The 19,753-nt window shown below is 33.8% G+C and overlaps 1 protein-coding gene across 2 annotated transcripts in view; it reads right to left on the bottom strand.

Moving 5' to 3' along the window:
- The window catches only part of LOC129234146 (syntaxin-binding protein 5-like), a 217,790-nt gene that overhangs the window by 57,398 nt on the left and 140,639 nt on the right, over positions 1–19,753 (bottom strand). For both annotated transcript variants that reach the window (XM_054868044.1, XM_054868045.1), the window contains exons 2-5: positions 7,992–8,089; positions 6,344–6,422; positions 6,159–6,259; positions 5,652–5,786 (exon numbers count right to left, since the gene is read on the bottom strand). In XM_054868044.1, the coding sequence (XP_054724019.1) occupies positions 5,652–5,786; positions 6,159–6,259; positions 6,344–6,422; positions 7,992–8,089 (413 nt within the window). The remainder of the gene's footprint in view (positions 1–5,651; positions 5,787–6,158; positions 6,260–6,343; positions 6,423–7,991; positions 8,090–19,753) is intronic.

Genomic DNA, 19,753 nt, shown 5'->3' with positions numbered 1-19,753 from the left:
CCTATCCTTATGTAAGATTCTATTTTGTTTTTAAAATAATAAAATATTTTTAGAAAAGGATCAGTTACACTAAAACTCCCAGTTTGCCGTAAATCAAAGATTTTCATTTTTTAATATACTATATGATGCCATACTAATTAAATATAAAACATGCAATGAATAGTGCGATTCTTTAATTATATTTTACAATATTCATTTTTTGTAAAAAAAAGTAAAAACAGCTTATCCTAATATGTTTATTACCTTCCAGAAGCTTATGAAATAATATATCTTCCAAACCACTTGACTGGGCGACTTTTGATATAAAATACCGACTTGGAAAATATTACGTAATAATGGGTTTGACCCCTCCATCCCCCCAAAGTAAGAGTATGTAAAGATTTTTGTAACCCCCCTCCTCCTGGAGACCCTTAAGTAGTTAATGAATGGCTATAACAAAACAATTTATAATTTAAATTTTTAAAGTTAAAGTAAATGACTAAATTTAAAAATTACATATGCAAGAAATAATTCAACTTTGCTGAACAGAAAATCAAAGCAACAGAGACTCTAAAGCCTGGAAGAACAAGCTAAATGCCCAGACCACAACACAAGATAAGCACTATTAAAATAAATATTACTTCTCATCTGGGGACAACCCATTTAAATTTTGCTTAAATATATTTTTTGAATCAAGTGTGTATTATATTTGGGTTCTAACTCAACACATTGTATTTATTTTATTTCAATACTAGTGGTACCCGCACGGCTTTGCCCGTAGTAGAAAACTAAAAGGTCATTTGGTTCGTCTGTGTATTTACAAATAATGGATGGCAAATTTCTCACCAATTTGCTTTGTTCTTTTGCTCACCAATGTTACGGTTCCATGTTATGATAATTTCGTAATTTACTCTTCCACGTTGTGATAATTTGCTAGGTAAAATTTTCTTAAAATTGGAGTAGGAAAAGAACAAAATTACATTTTTTAAAAATCGCTTCGAGGTGCACACTCCCAAGCTACAAACTAACTTTGTACCGAATTTCATGAAAATCGGCTGAACGGTCTAGGAGCTGTGCGCGTCACAGAGATCTAGACAGACAGAGATCCATACAGACTTTCAGCTTTATTATTAGTAAAGAAGCTATGATACCTTTCACCTCCCCCCTCCCTCTACCACACAACTGTAATTTGAGAGATGGAGGAAGTACTCCCCTCCTCCCTGATTTTCTATATATTTTTCATTTCTTTTCAAAGGGAAAAAAATTAAAAATATCAATCCTACTCCTTTCTTCTAACTCTTTTTCTGCAACATTTGCTACACAGCTGCTTTATTTTCTTTATGATTTTAGTTTTTACATTTTTTTTTTTTTTTGCAGAAGAAGAATAACTGCAAAAGAGGTTGACTGCAACCTCCCCTTCTCCAGAAAAAGCAGCAGCATAGGTTTTTCTCTTTTTTTAGAGAAAATTTTAGGTTCTATGAAGTATTTTATCCTATAGGCATATTATCATGAAAAGTTTCATTTTTAGGATGAATTAATTTTTCTGCACAAGAAGGGAATAAAATAATGAAAATTTTAGGACACAGGTTGAATTCTTTAGGATTTTTAAGACAACTCCTACTCCTGAACAATGATAAATTTAGTGTTAAACATAAATGTTTGCAGAAACAAAATAGATTATACATACCAAATAAAACAATTACATATTTTTAGACATTCAACTATAACTGCTAATGCTTAGATATTCAATAATAACAGTACTGCTAATACTTGATCCTTTTTTCTTAGAGCTAAGTTACATTTATTAAAGACTTAGGTAAAAAACATGTATTTTATCTTAAGTAATTCCTCCAATGTGCCACGGGTAAATTATATTTCTTAAGTAATAACTTTCTATATTTGTTCCATTTTTCAACGAATTGAAAGAATAAGGAACAATTAGACTTCTTGCAAACCATTTCCATTAGAGCAAATTGCACTAAACGAAACCAGTTCTACAATTCGATATTATTGTTTACAATACAACTGCAACGGTTGCTACAGTTAAGATCGTTGCCAAAGAAGAAAATCATAAAATCTTGACTCAGCTTGTTGGCAAACTACAGGGATGTTCGCACAGAGTACCCGGTCAACCGTGGATAAACAGGCGCGTTCTAAAGTTGCGTTCGCTGACTGAATTCGCAACTCGAACGAACTATAGGGGGCACTGCAGTCACTGTTTAATAGCCGACTTAAAAACTAAAACAAACGCATGTGGTAACGAAGAAAATGCTAAAAGTGCTGTGATTTTTGTTCGTATGTACGATATTTTTCGCTTTATTCTTTTTAAATTAATTTTCAAAGTCTTGTGGATATTCTGGCCCACGTAGGAAGAAATGAGAATTCAAGAATTGCATTTTGCATTAATATTTGACTAAACGTCAAAGATTAATGCAAACTACGTAGTTCGTAGTTCTAAGCAGCTATTTTCACGATGTTGAATTCGATATTTATCAATTCTTGATAAAACTAAATAATAATTGTGGCCTGACAAGAACAACAATTAATGCTAGAAAATTCAATATGACATTACAAATTATTATCGAAAGAAGATACTTCTTTGCCTTGCTTGGCTAGCGCTTATTATTTTGCATTTGTTGCTGAGTTATTTCTCTCGAATTCCCGAATCGGTTAATTTAAAATTTTTCTGTTTCGATTTTTCTAATTTCAGAGTTACGATTTAATTATGTCAAGTTATGCAAATCATCTACAGAATTCTTACGGATATATGGTGGTAGTTTTCTTTTCAGTTGATTGACCATTATTTCTTTTCACTTATCGAATTCTGTAATCTTACTACCATTTTATTCCACTCATGATAAAAATTAAAAATGGTTTAACTAAAAACGCGAAATCTCGCCAAGGCTACTTTACTCGCACTAAAACTATAACCCTAAACAAATTTGGCGAAACCTTTCAGCTGAGAATAAAAGGAATAAAGTAAATTCTTTCTCGGTGAAACATTTTTCATTTTGTTCTACGATAATATATTCAAGAATATATTTTGCATACCGTCCATCCCAACTAAATGCTGCTGTAAAAGATGGTTAGTTAAATTAATTTAAGATTAAAAAAAACTCATATTCTTACAAATTCATACAAAACAATAAATTTTTTTACCTTGTATAACGTTATCCAAGTTTGTTAATCCAGTTTTCGCTTTCACCATTTTCAATCAACTCATATTTTAGAAGGAAATAAGGAAAACTAACATTATTTTGAGAAGCTCGAGAATACTACTAAGGGACGAATTAATTTCTGTAGCTGAAAGCAAACTAAGACTCATCGATTGCGTTAATAAATACTCAGAACAAACTGCCTGTGTTTACGTCAACAGACACACGTGGAACGCAACGTGGCAATGTTTTAGTTTCATCGGCAGTTTTGTAAATCACCGCAAGGTAGCGTATTCGAGCGCTGGAGTTCCGAATATTGCAACCTATTAAATGTTCATATTTTGGCTATTGGATATTGTTAATGGACCCTCAAAACTAAAAAATTCACCATTGCCGAATTTTAAAACACCGTGGTTGATTTTTAATCAACCACGGATTCATAATTGGATTTTTAAAAAAAATTTAAAAATCCACGCGCAAAAGTGCGCGCTTCTGAAACGTCACGAGCCTACGTCACGGGGCGCGAATGGGCAGCCTTCCCCCGAAGATCCTTTGTTTTCGCTAGGGACATTTTGAGCGCGCTGCTATTTTTATTTTTTAGAAAGTCAATAATCCTTTTGAACACACTACGGAGGTCGGATTCGTTAAAGCACAATCTAAATAATCTTCCTCAAGTAATATCAATGATGATATTCGAATATTTACGAGAGGATGAGAGGTTTAATGTTCCAGAAACGCGAGGAGTTAAATGCGAGGAGATAAGCCTTTTACGTTTCGTCTTCGAAGTCGAAAGCACGTTCTTCGGTTTCTCCCATGACATGGGAACCGGTTTGCTAGCGTTTCTCTCCTATCGGAAGAGCGCATGACGTCACTTCCTATGCCATTTGACGTCACAAGGGCTTGAACTTTAAAAATCAATTTAAAAAAAACTACTTATCGTATCGCAAAAATTTTTTCACCTATGATGTTCATACATGATACTCTATCATATAAAAATAAAATCGAAAAATCGAAAACTTCCCTATTACAAGTATTTTCCACCTGCGTGTTATTCGTCTCCGCCATGTCTGTGCAAGTAACCGGTGATCAACCGAAAACGTTCGATGACGGAATGAGGAATATTTTATACCTGGAAATCAGCTTGAAATATTTAAAAATATGTTTAAAACAATTTGCGAGGAGTAGATGATCTTTTGAGCCTTGTCGAAGTATTCCAGTTATTAAAGACTCTGGTAGAAATATGATGGTTGTTGTTGCTGCGGAGTCTTTATTTGTGAATTTGACAGTAGCAAGATTGCGTCTGCTTTCCAATGGTGGTAGACCACTCTCTTGTTCCGCCTTTTCATTGTTAGTTGAAGAGACGGCACCTATTATAATTTTATTTTTGAGGCTCCTATGTTGCATAGAATCTATTTGTTGTTTCGTAATGGTTGAAGCCGGGGCCCAGATTGGAGTAGCATACTCGAGTACGGGTCTGATGATACAGCAGTATGTGTTCTTCAGGATTCGAGATCTAGAACCCCATATGGTTCCTCATAGTTTTGCTTTCCCTTCTAATTCTCTTAATTCAAATTGTATACTTTAAATTTTTGGACATGTTGTCTGCTATGGAAAGAATAAGAAATTACTCGGAAGAGTATTGGGACTAACCGCTGCGGTTCACCAACAGTCGACAATTCTCGGAGAGGATTCAATCGAGATTATACTCCGTGTCCTCAATTACGAATGTAGATTAAAAAGAGTAAATATCTAAGAATCTACGCCACCCAAATATCCTTAGTATGGATACTCCGATGTTCACTACCACATACGTTTCTGATAAATAAACAAAAACGTGTTTCAAAATTTTTCCTCAGAAGAAATGTTCAAACAAAAATTAACAAACATGACAAAAACAATGTTTTTAAAGCACAAAATGAACCAATTAAAAAAACTGTTACTTATCAATAATACTCTATTCAAAAAGAAAACGCTTTAGTCCTAAAGATCATTACGAATAAATTATTTTCTTATCTACGTTAGAAAGGAAGTACAGTAGACCCTCGTTTTACTCGGGTTTATTTTACGCCGTTTTGATTTTACGCGGTTTAAGAATTGACACTTTTATTTTATTTTAAGCGGATGAGTTTCGACTTTATGCGGATGTGACAATGCAAACAGATACAAATGTCCCCTGTTTCAAAACCCTAACTCCTGATATTGCAGATTACACGCAATAAACTGGATTTTGGTAATAAAGAACTTGGGCCATGCAGATATTTTGCGCGATTGGTTCCAGAGTTCTCCCCAGAAGTAAAGTTATTAAACTCACACAATAAAGAACTCACTGAAAGAAGAGCTTTTAGCAGTGACAAAGGAGGACGAAATCAAAGAGAATACCAACATCAAAGACACACAATCAAAAACGTTTACATTGGAAAACTTGAGCCATTCCTTGAGAATAGTTAGCGACCTTCCTGATTTGTTAGTGAAATAAGGTCTTAAAAGAAGATCAATAAAGAAAATATTCATACTTACAGCTCAACCGCTTTATTCCAGTAAATGATATAGCCTGAGAGTGTGAAAGATTCGACATTAACTAAATGAACGTTGCCTTTGTCTGTACCGGCATAGAGCCACTTGCTTTGAAAAGGCAAATGGCAGTGGGTTAACCTGGAAGGAGATTAAAATTAAACTCATTATGAAAGAAAATCATATCACATAATATCAACAGAAAGATCTATGCTTTAGCTTTTCATTGTTTTTTGAATTTTTATTCTACTATAATTAGTAGAGAAGTTGCAGTCATTTGTAAGTGCACATTTTTCATTTGTTTTCGCACATTAAACTGTAATTTGAAGAATTTTCATAGAGGGAATCTAAAATTGGCAGGGTCATATGTGTCAAATGTGTTAACTTTTATTAAAATTAGAAATGGTGAGGTCAAGAAGGTGATTGATCTGAAATGGAATTGCTGATTTACTTTCAACGATTTTCATATGTATGAAATACTCATAAACAAGAAATAATAAAATATTGGGTTACCTTTCTTTTTGGAATTTTAATGATTGCGCAATTTCAGGATTCTTTTGCCTTATATTACACATATGTAAATAGTCATCACCGGTTACAGTTACCAAGGCCCCCTGCAATAAAAAGAAATAAACGTTATATATCTTCATAATTAAATTGAGCGCTGAGCGTTGCTGGCAATATTGAGTAATCCTTACCTCGTTTATTAAGAACAAAAGTTGAAGAATGGGAAATTCGCTGTGTTCCATAAAACATTCGACACCTGGTCGTCCGAATCTATTTTTGGTTAAGAAACAAATAAATACGCAGTCGTAATGCGTGCAGCATTTTATTATATTTTAACATTCTTTTCTCTAGTTGAGAAAATTTAAAAATATATAACACAGTTTTATTAAATGTTTTTATATCAAATGTTTTTCCTTTGGAAAATTAGTTAATATTTTCTGCGTCGTTTTTTCCCCATTTAACCTGATTTCTGAGCAGTCAAAAAATACTTTTAAAAAGTATAAACGCACGTTCATATTTGAGTTAAAATAAAATAATATTTTGGCTCTGATTTTCAGTAATTTTGGTGGAGGAAAAGGAGGAGGGGGGGGGGATTATAAAGAGAGATTTCTTTTAGTCAGTAGTACTTTTTTAGTGACTTATTAAAAATCTGTCATTGTTACTACCAACGAAAGACGCGTGTATGTAACTTTTTTATACCAAAAAAGAAAACGAAAAGTTACTAAAAATTGTTCCTGAAATGCCTTGAATTCTAAAACTCGAACAATAGTAATATATTTAATTTCCTGTCCTTTTTTATCCAAACACTATGTTTTCACATTTTATCTGTTTTTACAGTTATTAAATCCAATTAACCAAGCTTTTAAAAAAAGGTTGGCATTCCATAGAATGTCTAAAAAATTTTATAGAACAACTGTGTTTCATACATCGTCGTACTAGGATGAAATAGGCAGAAGAATATGCTAAGATCAGCTCACCGAGTTATGCAAATAATGTGAAATGGTGTTAGCTGCACTTTCGTTAACCAGTTTGAAAATTTTTCGTTTGAAATTTGAATTAATTTTTCACAATTGTACACAAATAGTTGAATACTACAGAGTCACCTTCTAAATAAGTAACTATCATTTGTTATGGAAAACTATCCTCAACAAATCCAATACATTTAACGAACCATCGTTTATACGAAAATAAATTTTTGTGCAAAATAACAAGGTGTTTCATAAAAGCACATGCTCTGGCTCCACGGCAATTGTTGAACTGAGGTTAAAAAAATGTGACCACTTAACCAAAGATCCCCGCACGAACTCCACTACTCTCTAAAAGAGATTTGCTTCCTATGAAGACCATGCTTGGACATTGCTCAAGGACTGCAGGTTTCGAATGATATATAATATCCATTGATTTGTGTATTGCAATACACAGCTATATCCCTCTTAATTTGCATTGGGAGTTCCTTTTTTTTTCCATTTACGTTGATCGTTGTATCAGTATTTATGTGCATTTAATTCATCATAGCAGGGAGGAACGCTGATTGGTTCCCCTACATCTCAGCCTCTGCAAAAGGTTGGGGTAACTTCTCCGACTTTTCTTTTACTTTGCACTCTCAAGAGACCTTTAAAACCTCCAACAGTAGAGCATAAGTACGGCACTACGCAGCAGATGTGAGTCATCTTCTGTTTCATCTTAGTTGCTGTCACCTCTTTAACTTACCTCTTAACTAACCTCTTTATTTACTTCGCTGAATAGAGTACATTGCTCAGCCTGTTCTTCACCATGACTTTTAAGGTAACATCTGTGGTATAAGATAGGCATCACGTTATTTGTACTAGAAAAGGATACATCCGTAGAGATCCGGAGTGTGTTCCGATGGCCAGGAGTCGTTGGATAGGATCGAAGGCCACTGCAGTCGGGTGATAGGGGAAGCCGTGAAGAACAGTCTGTAACACAGAAAACAAAAAGATCAGGGGAAAGAAAAGAACCTTTGTGTTAAAAACTAAAAAAAAAAAATAATAATAATAATTATCGACGTTCAATAGAACAAATTAAAAAAAAAAAAAAAGTAGGCACCAGTTTTGGGTTGTAAAAATTCCTTTTCAATGTAAAAGGTGTGAGCTTATGGATTGGAAGATATTTGACGAACGTCTTTATTCCAAAAAATATTAAATGTAATATAAGAAAATATCTTAATTTTCATTGAAATCGGCAAGCACATTATGTCTTTTAAAACTTGTAATTTTAAATCTGATAAAAGTGTATTTAATCGTGATTGAAGTCAAAGAATATTAGTTGTTATCAAAGTTTATCTCTTAGGTTAGGTACTGAAAACACAGCTATTATTATACAGGGCCCTAAAAGAATGTCAGAAAAACATTGTGTTCTCGTTGTTGTTGGAACTTAAACAACTTAGTTAACGCTTAGAAAATTTTAGAATTAAATGAAATAGAAGCACTAAACAAATACATATACAGAAAGGGTAAAAGGGGAGGGTCACAGGGGTCATGACCCTCTGTCACCGACAATATTATCTATTCACATTGTTTTAAAATACTGTAATGAGTAAAATGTAAACGATTGCAGTAATATTTTACATTCATTAATTATGTTTAAAAGTAAATAGTCTAAATACCACATCCTTTCCTTGCTTATGAAATTGATTAGAAGAATTTATACACTATTAGGTGCCTTATTCCTGGCCAGTTTGGTGCTTTTTATTGACACCTAAGCAGCAGTTTCAGAATTTTTACGTATCCACTAGATTCATCCGCATGACTCCCCCCTTCCAAAACGGTAGTTGGTATTCATCGTTGTACACATATGCCTTGGTACTTTACATACTTTAGATAAATTTTATATTTGTGTCAGTTATTTGAGAAAATCGAATTTTTCATGCTAACAATAAGTAGTGATCTAAACTGATGCTTTTAGTAAAAAGGGAAGGGTTGAATTGTTGAATAGTTTTGTTTCATAAAAAAAAAAAAGTTTATACAGTCAATCTGCACATATGAATATTACGTATACAATAAAATATATTGCGAAAGTACAAAATTGGGAACAGTAGCTAAGCCAAGAATGTATTCTGGCAGGCAGCACAAAAAGAACGCATTCTTAAATATTTCACCGCCATTCCGAATTACTTAAGGTTTTAGATAAATATTCTACTTCAAGCCTCATGAATACTCCCAGTATAATGAGGAAAATGAAGTATTTCGCATTCAACTCACTGCTGGTGATTAGATTAAAAATTCAATGCATTTCTGGAAACAAAGCGACAATCACGTCAAAGCAAAACAGCAAGATCTTCCTTCTCTAAAACTAAGTTTACCAAATAAGCCATTTTGTTTCTCACAGAAGTAAGCGTTCGGCAACGATGTAGAATGGTTGTGAATTTGGCATTGTTATGTTTGATGGTGGGGAAATTTTTTTTATTAATTCTCTAGTAATTCAATTTGAAGCTAAATATAACATCAACGTTTTTGAGTGACTTGAAATAAGAAAGTGATTACCTAAGTGCATAGATTTGAATGTAATTTTCTTAGTTTAAATGGGAGTAGTAGTGTACAAGCATTAAAAAATTTATCTCTAAAGAACACACACACACAAAAAAAAAAAAAAAAAAAAAAAAAAAAAAAAAAAAAAAAAAAAAAAAAACATGCACAGTAGAGTAAAACATTGTGCGGATATCAGTGTGAGTCTTGCAGCAAAAAACTTGCTAGTGTAAAGATTTTTTTCTTTTTCATACGATCTGGTGGTCAAAATAGTTTCTCTTCCATTTATTTTCACGTTTGTTTCTTTACCAGTTTAGCTTTTCCTGATAAAATATACTTTTTCTTCGTTTTGAAGTGAACTGCTGTTTCCTTCGATCATCATTTTTACAAGATATTTTTTTAATGAACTATTTTTTTTTTGCAATGGTAAAACTAAAACCTTTCTATCAAGACTACATGAATTTCACATTAACTTTGGAATGAACATTTAGTTATAATTGCTTTTCGATTCGTACTCTTTTGTGTCACACAATAATATAATTTAAACGCATCCTTAATTTCGCTAAATAAGTAATAGTAAAATAATTTCGAATTATTGATTGTCAAGAGACTATTAAAATCTTTTCTTCAGCAAATCAGAAAGTTAGATCGTGTTGAGATTCTGGTAATAATCAAAGGTTTAGTATCCCCTGTATTGTATCTTGAAGTTCTGAGTAGTAATTGTAAAAAGACTATTTGATTGATGATTGTTTATTTTTTTTCCAGAGATGAAAATGTAGCATCAATTATTCATTGTATTTCAACATTATCTTGAAACTTTGTTCCTAACATAATTATCGACAATCTTGATAACTTATTACTTTCTTCTATATCTAATATATAGAAAAAAGTATTGGATTCGTGCAAATTTTCGAATTTCGACGGATTCGAACGTTTTGAGGTGTACTGAGTCCATTTCAACTATTTTTGGAAAATGTCTATCTGTCTGTGTGTATGTGTGTCACGTCTGTGTGTGACCAGTTTTTTGTGGCCGCTCTACAGCAAAAACTACTGGATGAAATCGAACGAAATTTGGTACATATATGTGCCCCTATGTGAACTTGTGCCCATTGGTTATTGGCGAGAATTCCTCCAAGGGGGGTGGAGCAATGGGACGTTTTTTGAGTTGCGCTTGCTTGCTATTCCTCAGGAAGTAACTGGCGGAATCAAACAAAATTTGGTCCATATGTTGCCATTAACAGGAACATGTGCTGATTCAATTTTGGTGTCAATAACTCAAACGGGGGTTGAGCTATAGAACGGTTTTTGTCGTCAATTGTGACAGCTGTATCTCAAGAAATAATGAACGGAATAAAAGAAAAATTTATCGGCAAGTAGCCCTTAGTGGGTATAAGAGCTGATTTTATTTTGGTGTCAACAGCTAAAAAGGGGATAGCGCAATTAAACTCGTTCTTTTTTTCCATTGTGAGTGCCCTATCTCAAAAAGTAATGCTACGTTCTGGTTGAAATTTGGAATATACGTGAATCCATATGTAAACAGGCTTCGGTTCAATTTTGACGCCAATCGCTCCAAGAGGTGTTGATTTTTTTTTGCGAATAAAAATAGCTTTATTAATGCAACAATAAGAAAGATAAATCGTAATTCGGAACTCCAGCGCTCGAATACGCTACCTTGCGGTGATTTACAAAACTGCAAATGAAACTAAAACATTGCCACGTTGCGTTCCACGTGTGTCTGTTGACGTAAACACAGGCAGTTTGTTCTGAGTATTTATTAACGCAATCGATGTGTCTTAGTTTGCTTTCAGCTACAGAAATTAATTCGTCCCTTTGTAGTATTCTCGAACTTCTCAAAATAATGTTAGTTTTCATTATTTCCTTAATAATTGGCGAAAGCGAAAATTCTGTATTAACAAACTTGGATAACGTTATACAAGGTAAAAAAATTGATTGTTTTGTATGAATTTGTAAGAATATGGGGTTTTTTTAAATCTTAAATTAATTAAACTTACCATATTTTACAGCAGCATTTAGTTGGAATGGACAGTATGCAAAATATTTTCTTGAATATATTATCGTAGAACAAAATGAATAACCGAGAAAGAATTTACTTTATTCCTTTTATTCTCAGCTGAAAGGCTTCGCCAAATTTGTTTAGGGTTATAGTTTTAGTATAGTGCGAGCAAAGTAGCCTTGGCGAGATTTCGCGTTTTTAGTTAAACCATTTTTAATTTTTATCATGAGTGGAATAAAATGGTAGTAAGATTACAGAATTCGATAAGTGAAAAGAAATAATGGTCAATCAACTGAAAAGAAAACTACCACCATATATCCGTGAGAATTTTGTTGATGATTTGCATAACATGACACAATTAAATCGTAACTCAGAAATTAGAAAAATCGAAACAGAAAATTTTTAAATTAACCGATTCGGGAATTCGAGAGAAATAACTCAGCTACAAATGGAAAACAATAAGCGCTAGCCAAGCAAGGCAAAAAAGTATCATCTTCTTTCGATAACAATTTGTAATGTCATATTGAATTTTCTAGCATTAATTGTTATTCTTGTCAGGCCACAATTATTATTTAGTTTTATCAAGAATTGATAAATATCGAATTCAACATCGTGGAAATAGCTGCTTAGAACTACGAACTACGTAGTTTGCATTAATCTTTGACGTTTAGTAATGCTTCTTGAATTCTCATTTCTTTCTACGTTGGCCAGAATATAGACAAGACTTTGAAAGTTAATTTAAAAAGAATAAAGCGAAAAAATCATACGTACGAACAAAAATCACAACACTTTTAGCATTTTCTTCGTTACCATGTGCGTTTGTTTTAGTTTTTAAGTCCGCCATTAGACCCCCTATAGTTATATAACATGCTATCGTGAAACATCACGATAGCATGTTGCTTTCTTTGTTTAAGAAAATGATATTTTTATATAAAAATAATAGTTTTAACAGTTTAATAAAAAGAAAAAGCACACGAGATAACGATTCGTAGAAATAAAATAAGCATTACTTTCCCGTGCTTTTCACAAAGGGAAAATCAAGAACAAAAAATGTTACACCAACTTCAATTAGTACATTTAATAAACCTTCAAAATTTGCAATAGCTGCTGAAATTGGTCACCGCCACACCTGATACACGCTCTTGCCCTTTTGCGAACGGAAACAACGGTTGCTCTTAAAGAAATTTCATTCCTTAGTTTCCCTACTGCTTCAGCAAGCCGGTCGCTCAATCCTTGCAAACTTGCTACTGTTTTGTAAACTTCTTGTTTTAAGAATCCCCAAACAAAGAAGTCCACTGGCGTCAGGTCTGGAGATCTAGGGGGGCAAGGGATGGGGCCCATACAACCAATCCATTGGGGATACTGTTCAGTTAGAAATTCCCGAACGGCATTTGAAGAATGTGCAAGGGCTCCATCGTGTTGGAAAATGATTTCCGCTCTCTCCTGAACAGGAATAGTATCAAGAAGGTCAGGCAAATGATGTTCAATGAACTCTAAAAATGAGCTTCCTGCATTATAAGACCTTAAAACGTATACAGACCCATCAAAAGACTTTCGATTACGATTTATGATTGTGAAAAATATCGTCTGAAAATAAAAAGCATTTGTTTAACAAAACAATTAATGATAAAAACTAAACAGAATTATTCATTTGTCATAATATTTTATGTATCGTTTGCTTCTTTCTGATATTTTGTAAATGTGTTTTGAAAGTTGCTAGAATTATGATTCTTTTTACAGTAAGTCAGTAGAGAGTGTGTTTTTAGTTTTTGAAAGTTTTCGTTAAAGTTTCTAAAGATAAGTTGCTATATTCTTTTCTCGATTTTTGGGTATGTCTTGATTTTTTAACGAAGAGTATGCTGATATGCATTTCGTGTACGGATTTTGTGATGGTAATGCTCGCAGAGCCGAGAAAGAATACCGGCTCCGTTACCCAAATCGTTCTGCATCTAATAGATGTGTTTGCCTCTATACATCGAAAGCTCAGAGAGACAGGTTCATTTGGTACGTTGTTCGAGAGGGGCCAGGATCACCGTTCTGCCAATGTTGAGGAGTATGTGCTGGACCGAGTAGTGGAAAACCAAAGTGTGAGTTCACGCTCGATTGCTGCAGAAGGTGGACTATCACAACGTAAAGTGATGAAAACATTGCACCAAAACAAGTATCACCCGTATCATTTTACTCTAGTACAAGAACTGCGCAATTCAGATTTAGAAAAGCGGGTAACATTTTGCAGATGGCTACTAGCCCGAGACACGGAAGATCACCATTTTCTAAGAAAGATATTGTGGACAGATGAGTCGTTGTTCACTAGAGGGGGCATCATATATTTGCATAACTGGCATCATTATACTGAACATAATCCTTTCTTAACCCAAAACTCATCATTCCAAACTCGATTCAGCATAAATGTTTGGATTGGCGTAATAGGAGATCATTTAATTGGTCCGTATGTGTTTCGAGGTAACCTAAAAGGAAACACATATTTAGAGTTCATTGAACATCATTTGCCTGACCTTCTTGATGCTATTCCTGTTCAGGAGAGGGCAGAAATCATTTTCCAACACGATGGAGCCCCTGCACATTCTTCAAATGCCGTTCGGGAATTTCTAACTGAACAGTATCCCCAATGGATTGGTCGTATGGGCCCCATCCCTTGGCCCCCTAGATCCCCAGACCTGACGCCAGTGGACTTCTTTGTTTAGGGATTCTTAAAACAAGAAGTTTACAAAACAGAAGTAGCAAGTTTGAAAGAATTGAGCGAACGGCTTGTTGAAGCAGTAGGGAAACTAAGGAATGAAATTTCTCTAAGAGCAACGGTTGTTTCCGTTCGCAAAAGGGCAAGAGCGTGTATCAGATGTGGCGGCGACCAATTTCAGCAGCTATTGTAAATTTTGCAGGTTTATTAAATGTACCAATCGATGTTGGTGTAACATTTTTTTGTTATTGATTTTCCCTTTGTGAAAAGCACGGGAAAGTAATGCTTCTTTTATTTCTACGAATCGTTATCTCATGTGTTTTTTCTCTAAATTAAATGTTAAAACTATTATTTTTATATAAAAATATCATTTTCTTAAACAAAGAAAGCAACATGCTATCGTGAAACAGAAAATTCAAAACAGAAAAGTGCGACTCTTTGCTGGTTTTCCTTTTTTAACGAATGCAGATTTTTACACTGTTTCAAACAAAAGCCTGACTTTCAGCTGAACTTGAAGCCCAATATGATTTGTTGTTGTATCATCTGAAAGCCAATAAAATGGGCCAGTTTTTGGTAGATTTGCCCGATTGTAGCTCTTACGGTTGTTTTTGAAAATGTCGATTAAAAACGTTGGCACCATTTTAATTCTGAGTGTGTCCAATGTTTCAAAGCTTGTAGCTCTCAGTAAAATGCGACTATCTTAACGCGAAAGGTATCATTTTGTAGGATTTAGTCTGCTCTTTCCAAATATGTACTTATTTTCTTTGTAGGTCCTACAGGAATTTCAGAAATCAGTCGTTTTCTGAGAATTTTGTTTTTTTACTCATTTTCCTTAAATTTACCAAAACTCGGTTACGGTTAGGATTGGACACGATAATGGGTGGTTCTATGCTCCGCTTGGGCTCTTCTATCACCCCCTTTCGTATGGCAGATTCGATCGAACTCACCCTGTATATTAGATATAGAAGAAAGTAAAAATGGTTTAACTAAAAACGCGAAATCTCGCCAAGGCTACTTTGCTCGCACTATACTAAAACTATAACCCTAAACAAATTTGGCGAAACCTTTCAGCTGAGAATAAAAGGAATAAAGTAAATTCTTTCTCGGTTATTCATTTTGTTCTACGATAATATATTCAAGAAAATATTTTGCATACTGTCCATTCCAACTAAATGCTGCTGTAAAATATGGTAAGTTTAATTAATTTAAGATTAAAAAAACCCCCATATTCTTACAAATTCATACAAAACAATAAATTTTTTGGTATAACTTTGATATACCCCCCCAAAAATTATGCGCCAAATATGGCACTACTACGGACTTTTTAGTGTTGCTGTTTCTTATTTTGGTTTTGCGAATTTAAGTTTTTTTTCAGATTTTAGGTTTTTGCTGTTGCCAAATTTAGTATTTTCTTGTATTTTGTATCATTTTTTGAGTTTTTAAAAAAAAGTTTTGTGAAAAAAAGGCGCCAAAAACAGGTATTTCCCTTGGCGAGAAAAAAAAGTCGCCAAATTTCCGATTTGGGGGGGTATATCAAAGTAGTTCCAATTTTTTTACCTTGTATAACGTTATCCAAGTTTGTTAATACAAAATTTTCGCTTTCGCCAATTATTAAGGAAATAATGAAAACTAACATTATTTTGAGAAGTTCGAGAATACTACAAAGGGACGAATTAATTTCTGCAGCTGAAAGCAAACTAAGACACATCGATTGCGTTAATAAATACTCAGAACAAACTGCCTGTGTTTACGTCAACAGACACACGTGGAACGCAACGTGGCAATGTTTTAGTTTCATTTGCAGTTTTGTAAATCACCGCAAGGTAGCGTATTCGAGCGCTGGAGTTCCGAATTGTATGGAAATGATCGGAAATATTATCTCAATGATTTAAAGTTTTTAACTGTTGCCATCTTATGTTTGTTAACAAATAAAATATTTGTAATTAATTCAAGCAAGGCTTTAAAAATAACTTTCAATTTTCGCTCTTTGCTTTGCTTTTGCAATAATTCAGACATTTGGATTCTCGTCAAGTTTTTGCATGTGTAATTTTGTTTTTGTTGGGAATATTGCTTCCTCATCAAGCATGGGGAGGGATCAGAAAAAAAAATACATATATATATATATATAGAAGAAAGTTTCGTGATGGCCACAACATACTAGTTTTTAGCTAAACAGGCCGAGCAGAACGTGCTTTTTAAACACGTATTTCTTTAGATCACTGGAGGTTTACGCTATTAATAAACACACAAATCTACATACATACAGTTACATATTTTATATCATTTCATCAAATTTGATATGATTTAGACACACGGCAGTGTGTCAGCCAAGTTCGGAAATCAGGCGACACATCTGCCAGTGTGTATCTTACACGAACCATTTCAAGCTACTTTTGACTCCCTCATTTCTCAAAAACTATTAAATCTACGTTCTTGAAATTTTATAAGGCTAATAGAGCTGCGTAGCAGACCTACAATCCTAAATTTCATGAATGTACCTCTTATAGATATGGAATTATTGCTATCTGAAAAGTGTCACTTTTTACACTGTTTCACTCACTCACTCACTCATCAAAATGTTTACGAACTTCCAAGTGTCTCACATAATTGAAATTTGGCATTAAGGTAGATTTTCATGCATATGTAAAGGGAAAAATCTAAAAAGTCAAAAAACTACATTAAAATAGCAAAAAACTACGCTATTTTTTATGAGCATCACGGCGTAATCACTTCACCGCGCGATTGCAAAATATTTCGCCAAATAAATCAAAACAAATGGGCTCGTCAAACGTTGCCAAAACATGGTTGTTGAAGTTTTAATTAACACTTTAATTTCTATCCGAAATGGGGCTTGAAACAATACTTTAAGTTCCGCTAAAATGAAAAATGATCCAGCAAATAATTAAAATTGCAAATCTAGAGCTAAGTCTTTAAAATCAAAAAACCGGCTTTAAAATTTTATAAAACTTTATATCTCAGTTAAATGTAAAACTTTACAGGAGGAGCAGAAACGGCAGCAATAATTTCAACAATTGAGAAATATTTTCGCCAATTCTGCATATTTTACGATCTACGTTATGATAATCCCCCCGAACAATAAAGAAACTCCAGACAGATTTTGAGATGAGTCTTTGCAATTTTCCCAATTGTCGAAAATTTGAGGAAGCCAAAGACTAAGAGCTAATGTACGTTGGTCTTGCTGATAAATGGGAAAACAGATGATTATTGCCCAAAATTGGCGATCGCGCCAAGTCCCCAGTTATGGAAATATCTTCATTACTTCTAATAAAAAGAAACCGCAGACCAGTGCACCGTAACAGCAGGGAAATAAAAAAGAAATTATGTATTTGCAATATACGCTTTGCATCTATAACTGTCTAACAAGGAGAGGTTACGGTCTCGGAAATTCAGATCGGGATGAGATTTGGCAGATTAGTAGTATCCCTTAAGGGTACTCTCAGGGTAAAGTAATAAAGCGCACTAGCCATAAAATTCCGAGAAAACAGCCTTTAAAGATTTACGCGCAACTTATTAACTAGTAGAGATTGTCCGTAAACAAGCGCCCGGCAGTCATGTGGGCAGCGCGCTGGGCTTCCATGCTGTCGATCCGGGTTCAAATCCACTGCGAGTGTTTTTTTTTTTTTTTTTGTTAATTTATAAAGTAACTGTTACAGCTTTGTACAATTTGAATTGAAGATAATGCAAAATTTTTAAACACGTAAAGCACTTGAATAGAGAAAATGGAGATAAATTAAATCGATACAAGTTAAAATTTGAATTACAACGGCTACAAAATTACTGTGGAGTTTAATTTATAGATGATTTTTAACAATATAGTTGTTATTTATATACATACACCAGAATGATATTTATCATAAAAACATGGAAAACAAAAACTGTTTTGATATCTCGCACAATTTATAAAGGAAGATTGCTTACAGGACCAACTTTTTTGTGAAAGAGTCGTTGGAAAACATACTTCATTTACATTCAGGAAAATTTCTCTTTTGTCAGAATGTTTAGAAGTATACCAGGTATATCGAATCATTTTATCAAAAATTGGCGATGACAGTTGATGGACAATTGATTGTATTTTTATGCAGTCTTCACGGGCATTTATTTCTCTATTATTTTCAACGAGAAACGCGCAATTATGTATATTTTTTATTAAATTCTTTACCTGTCTATAAAAATAGACGTCGCAAGGTTGAACAAGTGGAGTACATTTTGGTGGAATCCCTTTAACTGAAAAGTTGGAGATTTTTCATCATCCTGGAAAATTTGGTCGTATAGTTCAGGTTTTGTTTGTCCTCCCGAAGAGTTGATAATCAATAGAAATTCTTCCTTTCCCACATAAAACTTCAAGCAAACGGTTTAAAAATTCGATGTATAGTCTTGTCGTTACCTTTCCTGATTTCGAAGATGTTATTATGACATTTTTATATTTTTGTTAGTATTTATCAATTGGCCAAAAATACCAATTGCTTTTTGTAAAAAAACAAATACAAAGGGCAGAACTTTTCCAGACAGGGTAAAAGAATATTGAGCTGTATATGAATGCATTACTCTATTCATGTCGTGCCTTTTGACGAAAATAGTTTTACTTCTTTTTCGAGCCAAAGTCCTGTTGTACGCCGACTGATACTGACATCCTGGAAAAAGGAAATGGGAATTAAAATATTTTGTCAAAATCAGGGGCGGATCCAGAGAGAGGGTTGTGGGGGGGGGGTCATGACCCATCTTTTAAATGACCAAATATAGAATAAAATTGCATTTTTGGGACATATTTTGAAAAAAAATTTCCCATTTTGCACAAAAATTACCCTTTTACCCCTCCCTTTCCGAAAATGACCTCCTCCTAAACCAGAAGCTGGATCCGCCCTTGGTCTGAAGATTGTAAAATAAGTTTTTAATTACTTACCAGTTTGGTCAGCATTGATAACATAATCGTTTTTGAAATTCGGTATCAACTTTAACGTCTGGATTACAAAAGTGTCTGCAGAAGCCAAAGTTTCTTCGATCGTCGCAGTTTCTCTTTTTGAAACAAATTTTGTGACTTTTCGCTGACGAATGGCATGCTTCCTTTTGAAATTTTTTTTACCCAACTGTCAGATGTTTTAAATTCAAAATCTGTAAACTGTCGTGCTGCTGCTAAAGCCCACTGTTGCAAGTTCCGAGTAGTAACTTGTTGATAATTCTCTCGAGCTTCTAGAAAACGATGATATGTCCAAGAATTGATTACATCGTATTGATCTAATAGATTTCCTCCATTTTTTATTTCTTTCTCCCATTGCGATAAATATTCATTTTTTTTAACCTTTTTTTTGTAAGGTTTGTAGATTCCATGAGGGGTGAGCCGTTGCTATGTTCACAACTTTAATTTTGTAATCCAAAGGAAGATGCT

This window comes from Uloborus diversus, chromosome 1 (genome assembly GCF_026930045.1).
Source record: "Uloborus diversus isolate 005 chromosome 1, Udiv.v.3.1, whole genome shotgun sequence".
In the NCBI taxonomy this organism is placed as follows: domain Eukaryota; kingdom Metazoa; phylum Arthropoda; class Arachnida; order Araneae; family Uloboridae; genus Uloborus; species Uloborus diversus.
The sequence above is the reverse complement of the archived record's forward strand: the minus strand, read 5'-3'. Positions and strand labels throughout refer to the sequence as shown.